General features: G+C 46.0%; 1 protein-coding gene across 5 annotated transcripts in view; it reads right to left on the bottom strand.

Annotated features, from left to right (window-relative positions):
* Positions 1-20,000, bottom strand: part of cdk14 (cyclin dependent kinase 14) — a 276,173-nt gene that overhangs the window by 46,107 nt on the left and 210,066 nt on the right. For all 5 annotated transcript variants that reach the window (XM_083761515.1, XM_083761516.1, XM_083761517.1 and 2 more), the window contains one exon: positions 12,706-12,867. In XM_083761515.1, the coding sequence (XP_083617641.1) occupies positions 12,746-12,867 (122 nt within the window). In that variant the 3' untranslated portion in view covers positions 12,706-12,745. The remainder of the gene's footprint in view (positions 1-12,705; positions 12,868-20,000) is intronic.

The following is a 20,000-nucleotide window of genomic DNA, read 5'->3' as shown; positions in this document are numbered from 1 at the left end:
GAGCTCCCGGACCACTGGTTGAAAGCCAGTGTTTCTAGGGGGGGGGGGGGGGGGGGTCTGTGCTGTAGTAACACAGGACCGACAGTGTATATACCGGTTGCTATGGAGACTCCCCGCCGTGTGTGTAATTTGCGAGTGGTATCCAGGTCGGTGGCGGGCGCAGACCCCCCCCCTCCCCCACCCCGCTGACTTCCTGCCTGGCCCAGTGCTGATGAACTATGGGAAAACAGATCTGGAGACAGGCCGGTGTTAAGTTACGCTCACGCAGCGCAGGGTGTATACCGTACTCTACTGTACGTTTGGATAACCCCGAGTACACGAGATGGACGGCGAGATGGGTGGCCCTGCACGCATGCACCCACGAGTTGGTGTACAAGTACCCCGATTTATTAAAAAGAAATTACTTACAAAGCCGAAGTGCAGTAACTATGGACAAAAGTGGCCAATATTGGGTGTACAAGTGTCTCTGCTATTTTTGGCTAATTTGTCTAAAATTTCAATTGAATTTAAAATGCGTTTTGAGGTGAGGAATTCACCTCAATACTCAAGGGAGTCCATGTGTGTGTGTTCTTTTATTTGTCTCTTTTATTTTGTCCATACAATAATTGGTGGATATCTTTAGTTGGTTCTGGGAACCCACAACTTAGAACTCGTGCGCACACACACACACACACGCACACGCACACGCACACACACACACACACACACACACACACACACACACACACACACACACACACACACACACACACACACACACACACACACACACACACACACCACTAGTATAGGAGAATATACAGTTGTGTTCTTATCATATCAGTAATCATATTCGTCATCATTATCTTCACAACAAACTGGTTGCGGTGTTGCTACTGTGAACTGTGAATGTTTTCTGCCCGTGGGGAATGTTCACAGAGAGAGAGAGAGAGAGAGAGAGAGAGAGAGAGAGAGGGCTAGGGAACAAGGTACAAGTATTGTACTTGCAGTGCTTTTTTGCAGTTTTTTTACTGCTCTACAGTTAAGAAATTGGCAAAGCCAGAGAAGCCATCTCTCTCTCTCTCTCTCTCTCTCTCTCTCTCTCTCTCTCGATCGATCGACCGGAGCGAGCTGTAAGGAGAGCTTATGGTAATGAGAGAGCAATCCTAAGTCTGATCTCCTCCCTGTATCGCTCTGCCCTCCCCTCTCCTCCTACCCTCAGCACGCACAAGCACAAGCACACGCACACACACACACACACACACACACACACACACACACACACACACACACACACACACACACACACACACACACACACACACACACACACACACACACACACACACACACACACGTCAGGCGGATGGCATTTGTCCCCTCCAGTGATAAACAAATTACACATGAAATCAATTCCTTGCGTCTCTCTGTAGGCCGTGTATAGGGCTCTCCTATGCTCTACTCCCCCCCACCTCCTCCAAGCATCCTGAGACTGCATGCGTGCATGTGTGTGTTCATTTGTGTGTGTGTGTGCACGCTTGTGTGTGTGCGTGTTTGAGGCGAGAGGTTTGTCAGAGGGTGTCTTTAGAGAGGGGGAATCACACCTGCCTAGAGGATGCATGATGAACCCCCCCCCCTCCCCCTCCCCTCCTCCCCTAAGACGCTCTCTATCTTTGACAGACTGTAGCCTCCCCCCTTCTTTATCTCTCTCTCCCTCTCTCTCCCCCATCTCTCTTTTCTCTTCTCTTGACAAGTCTGGCTAACTAGCCTGCTTGACCCTCGGAGGGAGCTCGGCTCATCACATCCAATCCCCCGACCTGTCAATCACCCGGAGCCCGAAGAAAAGAGGAGCTTCGCTCGCAACACGAGAGAGAGAGAGAGAGAGAGAGAGAAGGGAAAAAAGAGGGAAAAAAGCCCTCCTCAGCATCAGAGGAGGAGAATAAAGCCCAACACACACCGGCTCCGTCCGACACGGCGCGGCGCATTGCCGTGCGGCGCCGCCTGGAAAATAGAACTGGTTCTATCGGCGCGCCAGGCGACGCAGCGCGACGCGGTGGACGGAGCCGGTGTGCGATAGGTTCATTGAAAATAATGGAGGCGGCTGTTTTGACGCGCGGCGGTCGCAGACGGTGTGTGATGGGCTTCAGAGTGAGGGAGCATAAACTCATGCTTGGGTAGGAGGGTATAGAGGTAGGAGGGTAGGGTAGGAGGGTAGAGGGTAGGAGGGTAGGAGGGTATGAAAGTGAATGCAAAACATTGAAATATTCCTGCCAATCGTTTCAAAGGTTTATCCGAAGCTAGTCTGGTGTCCACCTATGCTTTCTATGGCATAGGCAGCTCCCAGCAGGATCCGCCGGGAGAATCTAGACACAGCTGCGCGACATGAGACTGATTAATTAGAGCGACAGAGAGAGAGAGTGTGTGTGTGTGTACATGTGTGCGTGTGTGCGTCAATTTAACAAAGGTGCAGACAATCAGAAATCAGCAGAGAGTGATCGACGTTTGCGCTACTCTATGCCGAATTGAACTGGACTCGGACCCAGACTTTTTTCCCTCCCTGGAAATAAAAACGTCTGGGTTTCCGAGGCTAATCCCAAGCTAACCTGTCCTATACATGGACCTATATCTGAGAGAAAATGCACAATACTATATGGTTTTGTATAGATTGATTGATTTTATTTTCTCAGTTGCAATGTAACACGTATATATATTATTTTAGTTTTGATAGTTTTTTTCCCCACTTTTGCCACTTTTGGCAACATGAATGTATATATGTTTTCTCATGCCAATGAAGCCCCTTTGAAATCAATTTTAAGAAAGTAATGCAAAATGGAACAGTGAGCATTAATTTACAGCATTGATTCTCAGCCTTTTGTTTACTTTCAAGGACCACCAGTTTGATATCCATGATTAGACCACGGAGACCCTCATTTGATGCCATAGATCAACGCCATACTTGATTATACTATACAGCGTCACACAAAAGCTCTGCTTTTAAATTTGAATCCTGAAAGGTATACAACAATATTAAGGGAAAATAACAAATAGAAATAAAATAAAACAGACCATGAGGACTGCATCAAAATGACTCCACAAACTGGTCAAACGTTGGCCAAATTGTCAAATAATTTAAGAAAGAGGCAAAACATTTTGAAGATAGCAGATCTACAACGTGAGGCGTTGTGAGCTTGTAGGTCTGAGCCCACAGTTCAGTTCAGTTCAGTCAGGGTGGACGGAGTCTTTTTGGGCCTTACAGTAACAGTGTCATAATGTCTTATGTTCTACTGTATGTGAATCACAGTGGTGGAAAAATTCCTCACATTATCTTTTGTAAAAGTATCAATACTGCAATAGAAATACTCTGTTACAGTAAGTACAAGTCCAGAATTCAAAATGTAGTACGAAACTATTCAGAAATGCTTAAAGTACAATCAAAATGTACTTGATGTGGAGCAGTGGAGTAGAAGTAAAAGTATTGGAAGTTGGAATTAAGTAAAGTATATAGGCTACAAATACCTCGAAATTGTACTTTGTACATCATCACCCCAATGTGAACAATACGGATCGATGGCTGTTTTACACACCAGGGTACAGGGGTTCATAAAGTTTCATAAGGGAATTGTGGTCCAACAGAACACTATACTAAATCCAGATTAGTTTTGACCCGTGTGAAAGTAAGGATTTTATAGTCCATTCTTTATGGAGGTGGAGGCGGGGGGAGGGAGGGTGTGTGTGTGTGTGTGTGTGTGCGTGTGTGTGTGTGTGTGTGTGTGTGTGTGTGTGTGTGTGTGCAAAAATAAATGGCTATAGCGCGTTCGGATCCCCAACAAAAGCTTACGAGAGAAGAAGCCTATATATACTTCATATTCACGGCAGTGCTCGGCGCGGGGCTGTTGTTTCCCACGGTGTTGGCAGCGAGGCCCAGATTAAATGAAAGGCAGCTACGTTAGGCAGCCGCTTGCCTGGAGCTCCTTCGTGAGCCGCTCTCAGGTGTTTCAGCCATGAGATCAACTGGAAAGAATTAAATTAAATAAAAAAACAATAACAAGGATGATTTGTCTGAAGGCTCTATACCTGCGGTTATCCCTGCCTACCTCCCTCCCTCCCTGTCTGTCTGTCTGTCTGTCTGTCTGGCGTTTGGGTCGGTCTCTCCGGCCCTCAGGCTCACAGCGGGGGGAGGCTTTCAAGTACTTTGTCCACTATCCTGAAAAATATACTTTGACGGTTCATTTCAGGACCGCACAGATGTAGCTGTTAATTAAATTATTATATATTTCTTTGCCTTTATTGATAGCTATACAGTGTAGAGCAGTGGCTCCCAAACTGTATATAAATCGTGTTGTGAGCTTGTAGATCAAAACAAGCATTGCTGTCGGGCAGAAACCTCTTATCTCCATGTTCAAAAGAAGCCGATCCACAAAGACCCTGCAGATCTGCTACTTTTTTTTTTTTGTTTAAGATATTTTTTTGCGGCTTACGCCTTTTATTGATTTTTGAAGGGACAGACAGTAGGCTGACAGGAAACGGGAGAGAGATGGGGGGATGACATGCAGTAAAGGCCGTGTCGGGTCCGGGAGTCGAACCCGCGGCACACTGCGACTGGATTACCAGTCCGGTGCCCAGACCGTTACGCTACGGCCTGGGCCAGATCTGCTACTTTTAATATTTTTTAATTGGAATCCTGAAAAGTAACAGTTTTGGACATACATGTATGAGGTTTCCACCTGACAGAGACGATACAGGGTTAAATATGTTTAACAGATTCTTATGCTATATTTTTGTATGCTTTTTTCTTCATTTTGCCGCCAAGTGCCGACCCCCCATCGAACGCGGATTAAGGACCTCTAGTCTGGAGGTCCCCGGACCCTATACTTTGAGAAGCAACCACTGCCGTAACAGTATAGGTGTCTTTCGTCGGCTCAGGTGGGCACGGATCACACAGACAGTCATGTGTGAGCGGAACGCGCGCGTGCCCGTCCATGCGAGTGTGCTTGGCCAAAGATAAACAGCTGGCACCTCTCTGAATGGCAGACATTGCCGTTTTATAGCTGGTGCCATGTGGCTGTTATCTTCAAAGTGACAGTGACGGTGCTTCAGGGGCCACAGACGTCCTCTCCCTGACCTGCACGATGGCCACTTTCCTCCTGCCTCCTGGCTGCAGCTGCTGTCCCACTGCAGACAGCTGGAGGATTGCCTTGCCACGCCATTTTTGTGAAAAAATGTAATAAATAGACTAATATGTTAGGTGGAGAAGAGATCCAGTAGAACTAAGTAATGTTATGTTAGGTAGAGAAGAGATCCAGAAGAACTAAGTAATGTTATGTTAGGTAGAGAAGAGAAGAGATCCAGTAGAACTAAGTAATGTTATGTTAGGTAGAGAAGAGATCCAGTAGAACTAAGTAATGTTATGTTAGGTATAGAAGAGAAGAGATCCAGTAGAACTAAGTAATGTTATGTTAGGTAGAGAAGAGATCCAGTAGAACTAAGTAATGTTATGTTAGGTAGAGAAGAGATCCAGTAGAACTAAGTGATGTTATGTTATGGCTTTGTGGTTGTTGGGTGTTGTACGACAAGCTCACAACCTTGTAGATGCTATTTTCAGCACACAGCAAAGTGTAAATCAGAGATCAGTAGATTTAGTAGTCTGAAATCCTGTAATAAGTGAACTAAAACTAGACAAAAAAACCCCCAAAACATTTCAGATGTGACAGAAAACTAAATGGGATTCTATTCAAAGGTCTACAACTGAATCAGAATTCGCTGTCAAAATCAACACTGATGCCACACTGCTGGGTGACAGTGACACCGATAGAGGTACATCTGTCAAGACAGCGTTTCTCTATGACTTGTAGTTGACTTGGTTCTGATGAGAGAGGCTCTACTGTCACTCTGCATGCCGTTATGAGAGAGGCTCTACTGTCACTCTGCATGCTGTTATGAGAGGCTCTACTGTCACTCTGCATGCTGTTATGATGAGAGAGGCTCTACTGTCACTCTGCATGCTGTTATGATGAGAGAGGCTCTACTGTCACTCTGCATGCCGTTATGAGAGAGGCTCTACTGTCACTCTGCGTGCTGTTATGATGAGAGAGGCTCTACTGTCACTCTGCATGCCGTTATGAGAGAGGCTCTACTGTCACTCTGCGTGCTGTTATGATGAGAGAGGCTCTACTGTCACTCTGCGTGCTGTTATGATGAGAGAGGCTCTACTGTCACTCTGCGTGCTGTTATGATGAGAGAGGCTCTACTGTCACTCTGCATGCTGTTATGAGAGAGGCTCTACTGTCACTCTGCATGCCGTTATGAGAGAGGCTCTACTGTCACTCTGCATGCTGTTATGAGAGGCTCTACTGTCACTCTGCATGCCGTTATGAGAGAGGCTCTACTGTCACTCTGCATGCTGTTATGAGAGGCTCTACTGTCACTCTGCGTGCCGTTATGAGAGAGGCTCTACTGTCACTCTGCATGCTGTTATGAGAGGCTCTACTCACTGTCACTCTGCATGCTGTTATGATGAGAGAGGCTCTACTGTCACTCTGCATGCTGTTATGATGAGAGAGGCTCTACTGTCACTCTGCGTTATGATGCTGGGGGCGCTGTTCTGGTAGTTTATGCACTTTTTCTCTACATGGGGTCACATTCCAAAAGTTAAGCAGGAGTACTAACCATAAAAGTTTTATGGTTTAGGAGCAAGCTAAATTGAGCTCTTACCTTGGCTTTGGATTATACAGTTATGTAACTTTTATGAGCAATGCTCATGGACTATTAGTATAGTGGTGGTTCCCAAACTGCATGGGGGTCCCCTGATGATTAGAATGAAGGGATATTTCACCGCTGGAAGACACTCACTGAATTCCTACAATGCCCATAATGCTTTGGTGCACTGTCCCTCCTTGTGGAGAGGGGGGAGGCTGCATGGCGTCATGACTAAAATACCTAAATTACACATTACACCCCAGGAAAGCGGTGGTTGTTTTCTCACTCAACAGCAAACAAACCATACGTACAGTTGTTTTTCACAACGTTTATCTGTGAGGAACCGAGTCAAACTAAACGTAACACCTACACTTCCAAGTGCTTGTCAGGGTACCCCCACCCTGACAAGTTAAAATATGATTATTTCGGGGGGTCGCGGCCTGAAATGTTTGTAAACCCTTGGTATACAATAGTATCCCAAGTCCTAACAGCTTACCTCATCCGGCCCAAGAGCAGAGGGCACATTCCTGTGAGTTCAAATGCATTTACGGTGAGTTGTAGGTTTGAATCCCAGACACCAGAACCATTTGCTGCATGTTCCTCTCCTACTCTCTCCCACGTTCCCGGCCTTTTAAGTAAAAGCTTGAAAAAGCCTAAAAAATCCCCTGTAAAACAAATACTATAAAAATAAATAAACAGCTTACACATTTGACTCATGTTTTGAACATAAGGCATTCAAGTTGTTTTTTAATCCTCCTTTACTCTCTTTCATGTTGCCTTTTTATTGTGTTATAATCAATTTGTTTTTGTTTACTAAGCTTTGGTCTTGTGTTTCTGGTTAATCACATGCCGTGCACTGACCAAATAAAGAACATTACATTTCAGCAATCAAACCGCAAATGGTGCATTTGTATAGCATCCTTATCCCCACCGACGGCAGAAGAAACCTGCATGCAAGGCTTATCGGGAGTAGGTAAGGGTTCAGTGCCTTGCTCAAGGACACTACGACACCCAGGGGGAGCAGCAACTCCACCTCCAGAGCCACTGCTGCCACTAGCAACAAGACTACAATAGTTTAACTCCGAAAGAATAAAGACTGACACTTTCAGAGTAAAAAAAAAACAGTGTTAAGGCTCATACGTAGTCTGGATTTTCGGTGGTTAGGTGACCACCGAACTACAACATGACGTCACGAGCTGCGGTGAAGAGCAAACCACCGCCACCGCTCCAGCCCTTCTCTCTGTTTTTACTCACCACCGCTCAACGTTATTTCAGCTCCGGTGGTCAGCTCACCACCGAAAATCCAGACTATGAATAGGCCTTTACAGTGTTAGCGCAATCCCATCTCACAGAAATACTGCAAAATAGCACGGAATTGCAACTCCGTACATACACGCCTATAAAACCCCAAAATCCGTAAATATTACACGACTACTGTTTTGACCGTGACGGAGGCATGGCGTACGGAAGTGCTATTTCACCGTGGCTGGGTCGGGCTGGGGGTTTGACATTATTTACTATTCTGTCAATACGGGTTACAACTCGGACGTGGTCGGCTCTACTGAACTTCGCAACGCTCGACACAGCAACTCGTGGCCCTTTAGGGCCCCTCGGTGGTGTCTCCCGTGGCTCAAGTTCGGTAGAGACGGCGCCCCTCTGTCGTTGTCTATGGGGAGGATTTCAGTGTCATATGTAATGATTTTGGGGTTTTCTATAGGCGTGTACGTGCTATTTCACCGTGTTTGGGTGAGACCGGGTAGGTCAGCGACAAGTCTAGCCACTATTCAGTGTTTTAAATTAACTCAGGATTTTATTGTGTAACGACCAAGTCAGTTAGCGACAAGTCTGGCCACTATTCAGTGTTTTAAATTAACTCCGGATTTTATTGTGTAACGTCCAAGTCAGTTAGCGACAAGTCTGGCCACTATTCAGTGTTTTTTAATACAAGCTTGTTGTCGCAACTTTGAGGTGAACTTTGTGGTCAGTGCAGCCTAGGGGACTGACTGACAGACAGTCAGAGCAGCACCATTGCCTAGGCGAGGCACCTCGTTGCATCAGCTATTCTAGTGAATAATGCACAATCATGAATAAACATACATCAGAGCAGCAGAGCAGTGCTGCTGTGTCTCTGAGACCTGCCTCCCTCTCCTCCCTCTCCTCCCACCCCTCACTCACTCACTCACTCCTTTTCTCCTTCAATCCTTTGCCTTCCATTCAACTCATTGCGTTTCTTTCGGCCTGTTTCTCCTCATCAAATAACAATCCGCCCCTTCTACGCTCCCTGCCCCCCCTTCCGTCTCATCCATTACCATCATCGGTCCCACCGTTTTCCCAATGGTGGAAAGTAACATTTACCACAAGTACTGTACTTTCCGGGTACTTTTTTTTACTTTACTTGAATAGCTACACTTCTACTCCACTATATCTCAGAGGCAAATATTGCTGTTTCAATCTTGTAGCTCTGCTACTTGCTTTTATGTGACGCTGCAGTATGATCAAAGTAGGGCGTTGATCTACGAAAAGACACAACGACAAGCGGTTTCTGCCCGACAGCAACGTCATTTTTATTCCAATACTTCTTTTGTGGTTTTACTCAACAAAAACGTTGAATACCGGACTTTCACTTGTAACAGTGAGTGTTTTAATATTGCGGTATTGCAACTTTTACTCAAGTACACATTCTGTGTACCCCCTCCTCCTTCCAGTCCTCCCTGGCCATCTCTCCATCCCTCTCTCCCTGTCCCGTCTCAGCCCCGTGGCAGTGTGACAGACATTGTGGCGTTCGTTGGCGCGTCTCGCTGAAGGCGTGTCAGGTTCTGCCCCTCTCTCTCTCTCTCTCTCTGAAGGCCCGGGCTCTCTCAGCCCAGGCCTTCACTCACTTTAAAGCTCAATAGCTCTGCTATGGGCTGGATGGCCGCCTCAAAGGCAGCCATCCAGCCAAGCACAAAGACTGTGTGTGTGTGTGTGTGTGTGCGCGTGTGTGTGCGCGTGCATGCGTGCGTGTGTGCGTGCGTGCGTGCGTGCGTGTGTGTGTGCGTGTGTGCGTGCGTGCGCGCCCCTACAAAGACTGCCCACTGGGAACGAACCCCTACACAAAGAAGAAGGGGAGCTGCGTAGCGTTGCCTGCCTGCACTGCTCTGTCTGAACCTGCCTCCCTCCTTCACTACCTCCAATAAATAATACAACACAACACAACAAAAACACACAAGTACAAAAAAGAAAAACCTGGCCTGGCTCTCGCAATGCTCTCATTCCATCTCCTTTCTTCTCCTGTCTCCGTCTCCTCTCCTCTCCTTCTCCTCTCCTCTTATCATTTTTTTCTTCTGACCTTTAAATTTTAGATTTCAAATGCGATGCCAGTTGGATAGTGTGGCCTGAGAAGCCTGTGCGATTCGTTGCTGTTGTGCAAAAAACCTCTTATCTCATATATCTTTTCTGTCGGGTGGAAACCTCGTTTGTCCAAAAAAACCACGTTACTTCTTAGGATTCAAATTCCAAAGCATCAAAAGTAGCAGATCTACAAGTAGATCTGCTATAGGCTTTTGTGTGACGCATGTAGTATATGATCAAGTAGGCTGTTAATTTACGGGGATAAAAAACACAAAAAGTTAGGATAAGGAGACAAGCGGTTTCTGCCCAACAGCAACGATATCATTTGTGTGTGTGTGTGTGTGTGTGTGTGTGTGTGTGTGTGTGTGTGTGTGTGTGTGTGTGTGTGTGCGCGTGCGTGCGTGCGTCACGTGGTGCATTAACAGTGCGTGTGCGCGCTAGGATTAGGGCTCCTATCAGTGGCTCTCTCTCAGGCTGTCAGGCTTTGGGACAAAGGAGGCTCATTTCAATGTGAATGCTGCAGCTGAGGGGACACCGCTCTCGCAGTGGGGGGACTTCCACTCCGCGCGCACACACACACACACACACACACACACACACACACACACAGTGTATATTACTATAATTGTGAGGACATCGACGTTTTATGAATGCCAGTTTTATGTCTTCTTGTTTGGGTTCATTTTAACATTAACCCTATAAAGCCAGAACTAGCTGATCTGCTTGCTCCACAAGGCATGGTGAGCTTGTAGATGGGCTATTTGTGGGGCCCTGTGCAACTATAAAATCGGGCAGAACTCTGCAGGTATACTGAAACTCCAATCCCTAAACCTCACATATACGTAATCGTGATCCCAACCTCAATCTTTTACCTAATTGTAAGCATGCTTTTTCGTTTTTACCATACAAAAACCATTTATCTCGTGCAGGACCAGAACATTGTCCTGGAATTCTACTATACTTGTGGGGACATTTGGACACACACACACACACACACACACACACACACACAGACACACACACACGGATCAGCCTCCGTCACATGCACTATGGGATGGCCAAATGAAGGGCCACTCAGCCTCTATCAACTCCGTGTCCAAGAAGAATGGAGAGATTTGAGAGAGAGAGAGAGAGAGAGAGAGAGAGAGAGAGAGAGAGAGAGAGAGAGAGAGAGAGAAAGAAAGAGGTGGGGGGCGGGAGGGGGGGATAAAGATGCGAGGCGAAGGGGAGGGGGAGGGGGTGGAAGAACAGAGGGAGGGGGGGTTAGAGGAAGAAAAAGATCCCATTGGAAAGAGCAGAACCATCGTTTGGCCGACATCAATTTAGCTTAAGATCTTGTGCATGAATTGCGCACGTCACAGAACATGCATGGGGGTGGGGTGAAAGAAGATGAGCTTATGGGTTCACCTTGACCCCCCCCCCCCCCCCCCCCCCCCCCCCCCTCCAGGATGAGCATGTCCAATCACAGCACCTGTCAGTAATTGCAGAAATCGTTGTCGGGCAGAAACCTTATATCTGTGTTTTTTTGTTTCGTCTTTTGTTTATTTGAATTTAGCGTCTGGCTGCTTCATCGTACAAGAGTGTCGCAGAAAACACAGTAGTAGCAGATCTGCAAGCTAGAATGTATGCTTAGATATGACAGATATATTTTGTTATTTTAGAATTTATTTTTGAAACCGTTTCGGACCACCTGGCAGATACAACGAAATATATCGAACCAATGTAAAAGAATCAACTAGAGCTCGTTACTACTATTAATATCCACACCGACTGCATCCATCGTCAGAACACACAGTTCTTTTTTCTCTCCCCCTTTCCAAGAAAAGTAACTATTTTGGAAATACGTGGTTTCTATACGTGACAGAGAGGATGAGAATCTAATCGGGAGGAGGAGGAAGAGGACGAGGCGAGCCGTGGTTAGAGCGAGGCAGCCATTATCCTCACCGCCTGGCCTCTTGCTCCTCTCATTACATGCAAATACAGACGCTTTATCTGACGCTTGAATGGGACCCCCCACCCCCTTCCCCCCTCCCCATCTCCTGGAGAATAGGACACCCTCCTGGCCCACTCAAAAAGACACCCCACCATGAGGCACCAGCCAAGCCATTACGGGATTCCATGCTTCCAACACAGACGGACAGACAGTCATTAAGTACCAGCCGCTCCTCCACACCATCATAGAGCTAGGCTATAGGTGCAATCTACTTGTGTTTATCTTCGGCAGCCTAGGACACATATACACAGTTTGGTTGTAAGAGGCTTCCAACAACTTGGGATGCCAAAAAAACGCAGCCAAACGGCATGCACAATTCTGTGCAATCTCTTCCACTATCGGTAGCCGCCAAATATGGCGAAGATGCTGTTACTTGAACCCCTGAAGGGTGTGTGGGTACTACCGTGATTTGCTGATTGCACTTGAGAATATTTGTGTCCTTGTATTGTATCTCTTATGTGGACATAAATGATTAAAATGTGTCTGTGTGTGTGTGTGTGTGTGTGTGTGTGTGTGTGTGTGTGTGTGTGTGTGTGTGTGTGTGTGTGTGTGTGTGTGTGTGTGTGTGTGTGTGTGTGTATGCACCCACCTGGCTGGCTCATGGGAGACGTGGGTTGGCTGTTCCCAGGTCAGTGCTGTGTGCGCGCACGCTTGTGTGTGTGTGTGTGTGTGTGTGTGTGTGTGTGTGTGTGTGTGTGCACACATACCTGGCTGGCTCATGGGAACGTGCTCCTGGCTGCTCCCAGATCAGTGCTTGCCGCCGGAGGAGCTCTTCTCCTTCCCGTGGCTGTTCCTCCTGCCACACACCTGTATGCTGTCCCCACACTCTGTCTGCAGCTTGACGCTCGGTACCGCGAAGATAGAAGACACTGCAGGGCAACACACAGCACACTGTGAGCTTGTAGATCGGATAAAAAGCTATTTTATACATTTTAAACTTGTGAAATTCTGCACAATGAGAGTCTCACAATGAGACTTTTACTTTTGGTACTTTAAGTACATTTAGGCCTGATGTCGAAATTGTCTTCTAAATCATGACAATTCTCTGAAAAACCTCATGTTTCTATATCAGTGGTTCTCAATATTTCATGTCAAGGACCCCAACAATGTTATGTAATTGGGCCACCGACCCCCATCTGAAAATATGTTGTTCCAGGGACCTCCTCCCAGAAGCAAAGATTTGAGTTACGCTCTGAAAGAGTATATATTCAAAGTTTGCATGCACATTTTCACGATTAAAAAAAAATAGCAGACCTATTTTTCAATAGCTAAATTATAACAATGTTTAAAACACCAAAAGGGGTTCCCGCCCAAAATGGGTTAAGTACATTTTGATACCAACAGTTTTGTACTTTTCCTCAAGTAAAATGTTGAATTTCAGACTTTTACTGCAGTAAAACATGTGAATACTTTTTTCCACCACTGGTCATAGCAAAGCAGTGTGAGGTTATAACGAATTAAGTCTTGAGTCTTCCACTTTTTCAGAGTTATAAGTAGGAAACAGAGCAGCCCTGCAGAGCCCTGCTCTGTTTCAGCCCCGCTCTCATCCTCTTATCTAAGCTGGAAACACAGCTACAGGAAGAGGCCGGCATGCAGTCAGAGCGCAGGAACGCAGCGGAGATGAACGGAGCTGTCACAACACACTCTGCTCTGCTCTCCTGGCTGGCTTTCATTTCCGTACGCATCGCAGCACACGGAGAGAGAGAGAGAGAGAGAGAGAGAGAGAGAGAGAGAGAGAGAGAGAGAGAGAGAGAGAGAGAGACGCCAGGGTCCACAGGAAACCAGCCAGGCCCCTTCTCAAGGTCAATGTGATTCTCAAAGTAGGGTCCGTGGACCCAAAAAGGTTCCCCCAGCTAAAGTAGTTAGAGCATCACAATCATTTTAACTTTATCAATTTACAATTTACTGAATTTAGGCATTTACAGCAGACACACTTAATCCAGAGCGATTTATAGTAAGCAACAACCAAAAACATGGTGATAGCTATAGTAAGCAACAACCAAAAACATGGTGATATCAAATATATAAAGATAGAAGAATCATAATTGTAAGCTAAGAACGTAACAGTGGAATATTATCTATATAATGAAACTGTATGTGTATACACTATATAGAGTGCTATGTCTACATGCTATCTAAGTTACATAAATTGACCCTATATGCATACAGCTGTGAGGTCGTTGAGGCTAGCGCAAGTGCTACGGGCTAAGATGGAGTCTGAAGAGGTGGGTTTTCAGACTACGGTGGAAGTTTGGGTTTGGGAGTGATGCTGCAGTTCTGATTGCAATGGGAAGTGCATTCCATATAGTTTTGGAGCCAGAAAGGAGAAGAGTGTGGAGCGTTATCCCGGCGTTTTTAGTGAAGGTACTTGCAGCCTCCCTGAATCCATTTGCAAAAATAGCAGCATTAAAATGCTATGTATCAATTTGGGAACTTTCACATGAAAATGTTTTAGAACAACCCCTCAGGGTCGATACGCTCTTTGCGGCTCCGAGACACCCCCCCCCCCCCCCCCTCCCCCAACCCCACCCCACCCCCACACACACACTCGCACGCACGTGCTCTCAGATGAAAATGTCACAATTCAATTGGCACACCAACACCCCCTGTGGGAGCAGCCATTGTTCCTGCTAATCTGTCTGGTATTGTTGCACATGAATCCATAACTCGTCACACAGTGACACAGCTCACTGGCAGTGATGCAAGAAGTACTCAGAGTGAGTATGGGTGTAGAAGTAGCACTTCCAGAGTGTAGAAATATTATATTTGCATTGAAAAGTATGTATGTATGTATTTGGTTAAAATGGGTAGGGTTTAAAAAAAGGCAAGAGCTTGCTCTGGTGCACTGGCCTAAAAGTGGGTCCTTAAAAACTGCTAAAACTTCTGAAATGTATGTATGTAGGTATGTATATATGTATGTGTGTATGTATTTAAAAGGGGGGCTTTTTTGTAAAAAGACCAGCCCACAATACCTCCATATATTAAAAAAAATATTCAGAATAGGGTTACCAGTGAAGGGCAAAATGCCTTTTCACTGGGGACTATGCAAGGCAGAGGCGTCCACCCCCCTGAGTCCAAGTTAGACTAGACCACATACCTAAACCATGGTCCGAAAATATCCTCTAAAACCCAATGGTAAAATGGATATAAAAAATGGACATTATTAAAACAACCTAAAACCATAAAAGAGTAAAGTTCACAGCAAGGCCTGGATACCATTTATTTAATTTGCAGATAAATGAGTATGAGTATGAGTATGTATGTATTTGGTTAAAATGGGTAGGGTTTAAAAAAAGGCAAGAGTTTGCTCTGGTGCACTGGCCTAAAAGTGGGTCCTTAAAAACTGCTAAAACTTCTGAAATGTATGTATGTAGGTATGTATGTATGTGTGTATGTATTTTAAAAGGGGAGGCTTTTTTGTAAAAATCCCTGCCCGCAATACCTTCATATATTTAAAATTAGTCCAAAATAGGGTTACCAGTGAAGGGCAAACTGCCTATTCACTGGGGACTATGTATGTATGTATGTATGTATGTATGTATGTATGTATGTATGTATGTATGTATGTATGTATGTATGTATGTATGTATGTATGTATGTATGTATTTGGTTAAAATGGGTAGGGTTTAAAAAAAGGCAAGAGTTTGCTCTGGTGCACTGGCCTAAAAGTGGGTCCTTAAAAACTGCTAAAACTTCTGAAATGTATGTAGGTATGTATGTGTGTATGTATTTTAAAAGGGGAGGCTTTTTTGTAAAAATCCCTGCCCGCAATACCTTCATATATTTAAAATGAGTCCAAAATAGGGTTACCAGTGAAGGGCCAACTGCCTATTCACTGGGGACTATGCAAGGCAGAGGCGTCCACCCCCCTGAGTCCAAGTTTAAGCTAGACCGCATACCTAAACCATACTCTAAAACCCAATGGTAAAATGGATATAAAAAAGGACATTAATAAAACAACCTAAAACCATACAGGAGTAAAAGTTCACAGCAAGGCCTGGATACCATTTATTTATTTTACATAAAAATGAACAGAAAGGGGATAAAATGTATGTATGTATGTATGCATGCATGCATGTACAGTATGCATGCATTTAATCCTTTAACATTATGTCATGGTTCCATATAAAATAGGTCTTCAGTGGATAATGTTTCATAATAATTAGCTAAGCTATATCTGAAAAGTAACTAGTCTAGTAACAACATTTGTCAAATAATTGTAAATGTAGTAGGCTAAGTAAGTACATTTGTCTCTGAGATGTAGTGGAATGGAAGTATAAAGTATCAAATTCACATTTAAGAGTAAAAATACCGAAAATACTTGAATGAATGTACTTAGTTACTTTCCACCACTGACGGTCAGCCATTAAAGACGATTAACTCTTTCATCCCTATGAGAGCCAATGGACGTACAGCCACACCCACTGGCTGCCATTTAACTACTTACAGAACAATTCACCCATTTTCAGCCTTATCTTCACTTTCTCTATAATTGTTCCTCACTAATTCTCATTATGAGACGTTTCTGTTTCTCTGTGTCTCAGAGGTGGGTCGTGGAGAGGTCATATAATTGACATGGCAGGCACTTTCATCTGGATTAACCATTAATTGCCATGATATTGCATTCAGTTTGGTGGTGTGTCGGTGTGACTCTGTTCCTGTGATACTACAGGCGTGTTCGGAAATAGCGCACTGAGCGCATTGTCTGTCCCTCTAAAAAATATATAAAAATAAAAAGGCGAAAGCCACAAACAAACATTAAAAAGTGACTGAAAACTAAACGTGACTGCCACATAACGTCACAGGGGGAAACGCACAATACATCATATAATAGTAAAAAGTCCATAGACCTGGCTCCCACATGACATCATGTGGGGGCACGCACAAAGCCAGGCGTTGAATGGATTCATATCATTATCTCTCACCTGTAGCACTTGTCATTGGATATAACTAGAGCGGGGCCTGTTGGGCACTGACCTACTTGGAACGATGCAAGTTGGAAATGGATGCCCCACCCAGTAATCATGTCTGTGTCCCTTTTATGCCCATATATGGAGTTCTTTGTCAGGCATGCCAGAATATGCAGAGTAGACGTCAGAATGACGTCAGGACAGGCCAGCTCCATGTATGGACCCTGGGCAGGGGTCCGGTCCAGAGTCCGGGCAGAGGCCTTTTTGGGGTGCTTCTAGACTACCGTGGGTCCGACCCACTCCACCCCGGGCACTGCACTCCCTGCGGTGGGGTGAAACACGTGTGTCGAATTTCTCGAGTTAGGTGGATTACGGTTGTATATACAGACGTACATACACGGATACTTGATGCATTTATAGTTAGATAACATCCGATTACGGTAAGAAAAACGCAATTCCGGAATGATCCTTTAAGCCTTGGTGCATGACCCAGTGTGCAGGCTTTATTCTGTTTGATAAGTGAAACGGTGGGCATGCCCAATGTAGAGCAAGGCTCACCAACAGCAGGGCCTGAATTCCCCTGCGTGACCGAGCCCCCCCACCCCCCACCCCCCCCCCCCCCATGGCCTGGGAATTCCCATTGGCACAGCAACCCCCCCCCCCCCCCCCCTCACCCCCATTCCCATTGGCACAGACAACATTCTGCTGGAGGAAGATGATTACCATGCTGGGTTTGGAGCCAAATACTGAAGGCTGCACTAATTAGCCGTTTCTTTATCTCGTTTTCTTTTCTCTTCTGCATAATTTCAACCCCCCCTCCCCCCCAACCGCCCACCCCCCTGACTCATCCCCCCCCAGCAACGCAATCTTTCTTTCCATACCTCTATTTGCGCCTCTTTTCCGCTTTCGCTGTCTTTGTACACACAGAGGATACTGATGCCATTTAGAAGGCTGTTTATCCACTATGCTGTCCTCATTTACAAAAAGAAAAAAGCTGCCTTTTTTAAAGCACTAAAATTCAGTATGTACTTGTCATGCGTGTGCGTGTGTGCGTGCGTGTGTGCGTGCGTGCCGATGTTACATGCCAAAAAGAGAACATTTTAGAGAGGCTAAAAGGGAGAGAGAGAGAGAAAGCACATGGAGTGAACAAGGAAGCAAAGCATGTGCGTGTATGTGCCTGCGTGCACGTGTGCCTCCTAGTGTCCATCGCCTCCTGTGTGTGTGTGTGTGTGTGTGTGTGTGTGTGTGTGTGTGTGTGTGTGTATGACAACTGCTGGGTGCTGATAACAGGATTAATACAGCAAAAAAAAAGGGGGAAAAAAAAGAAAAATCCTAATCTGGGGGAATAACAAAAAAAAGAGGCGATTGTCACATTAAAATGGCCACCCTGTGGCTGTCTTCTCTCAGGCCTGGCAGACAGCCGTGTGCTCCAACACCGCTAATGAATAGCACACTAACAGGATTGACCATGTCGCCGGCCTTGTCACATAATCTGGATGTCCTCCTGACATCATGCTCATGCTGCTCCGCTGATAGCACCGCCTTTAATTGATATGTTGACTGAAACACTGTGCGTTCTCTCTCTCCCTCTCCTTCTCCCCCTCTCTCTCTCTCTCTCTCTCTCACTCTCTCTCTCTCTCCCTCCTCTCTCTCTCTCTCTCTCCCTCTCTTCTCCACCCCTCACTCTCTCTCCCTCTCCCTCCTCTCTCTCTCTCTCTCTCCCCTCACCCCCCCACTCACTCTCTCTCCCTCCTCTCTCCCTCTCTCTCTCTCCTTCTCCTTCTCCCCCCCTCACTCTCTCTTTCTCTCTCTCTCTCCTCTCCCTCCTCCCTCACTTCCCCCTCCCTCTCCCTCTCCCTCTCCCTCTCTCTCTCTCTCCTCTCTCTCTCATCTCTCTCTCTCTCTCTCTCTCTCATCTCTCCCCCCCTCTCTCTCTTCTCTCTCTCTCTTCCTCTCCCTCCTCTCTCTCTCTCTGTTCATAAGCTTCAATAGACTAAGGCCCGGTTTAGACGACAACGTTTCAAGAAAAAATAAATAATAAAATATCAGATGTGCCTTCCGTTTAGATGGCAACAGCATAGTCGGGGGGGGGGGGGGGGTGAAAAAGCAGAAAAATCACACCCAGTGTGAAGTGAGGGCACATTCCGGCCAATCACAATTTGCTACCTCACTATTTCTTCAATGTTTGTGTTTACACATGACTCTCCAAACAGGACACATAGAGGCTAGCCCCGCTCAAACTGACGTATAGAGGCTATACGTCCAGCTTAGCCTCTATACTATAGAGGCTAAAGCACCACTCAACTGGATGTATAGAGGCTAAATGCGCCACTCAAACTGGATGTATAGAGGCTATAGTGCCACTCAAACTGGATGTATAGAGGCTATAGCACCACTCAAACTGGACGTATGGAGGCTCTTGTTGACTGTGTTTTTGTGCGTTGTTCTTGACTCCTATATAGTTGTTGTGTCGCCACCCTCACTGCACCTAAAGTATACGCATTTTAACTGTAGCTGTACGTGAACTGGCGAGCTGCCTCTGGTGACTCAACTTCTCCAGCGTGATCAATGGACTCTCTCTCTTACTCTGTCTTTCTTTCTTTCTCTCTCTCTTTCGCCTTGCCATTATCTCTGCCCTGCCCTCTCTCTCACTAACCCCCCCTCTGTCTCTCTGTCTCTCTCTCTCTCTCGCTCTCTCTGTTGTTGATGCACATGGTAATCCACTCGGGGCGTCAACAGCATTAATATCCATAAAATGACTAAGTTGATAACTTAAGTTACTACGCATTGCACACTTTTCAGATTATTTCTGAGAGAGAGAGAGAGAGAGAGAGAGAGAGAGAGACCTCCACCCCTAAAGTATTACAAGAGCACTGCTCCCCATCTGTTTTTGCTTTGGGGCGAACGACGAGTCAGGAGGAGCGAGAGAATCAAACGGCGGTGGATCTTGCGGCTGCGTCAGCAGAGGCCCAGCTGTGCTGGTGCTCGTCCTCGACGGGACGACCGAGGCCGAATAATAAGAGAGAGAGAGGGAGAGCAGGCCTCTCTCTCTCTCTCTCTCTCCACATGAGTCAAACAACCCCAGACACCCC

This window comes from Protomyctophum parallelum, assembly GCF_964188405.1.
Source record: "Protomyctophum parallelum genome assembly, chromosome: 3".
NCBI lineage: Eukaryota > Metazoa > Chordata > Actinopteri > Myctophiformes > Myctophidae > Protomyctophum > Protomyctophum parallelum.
This window is presented reverse-complemented; position numbering and strand designations above follow the sequence as displayed.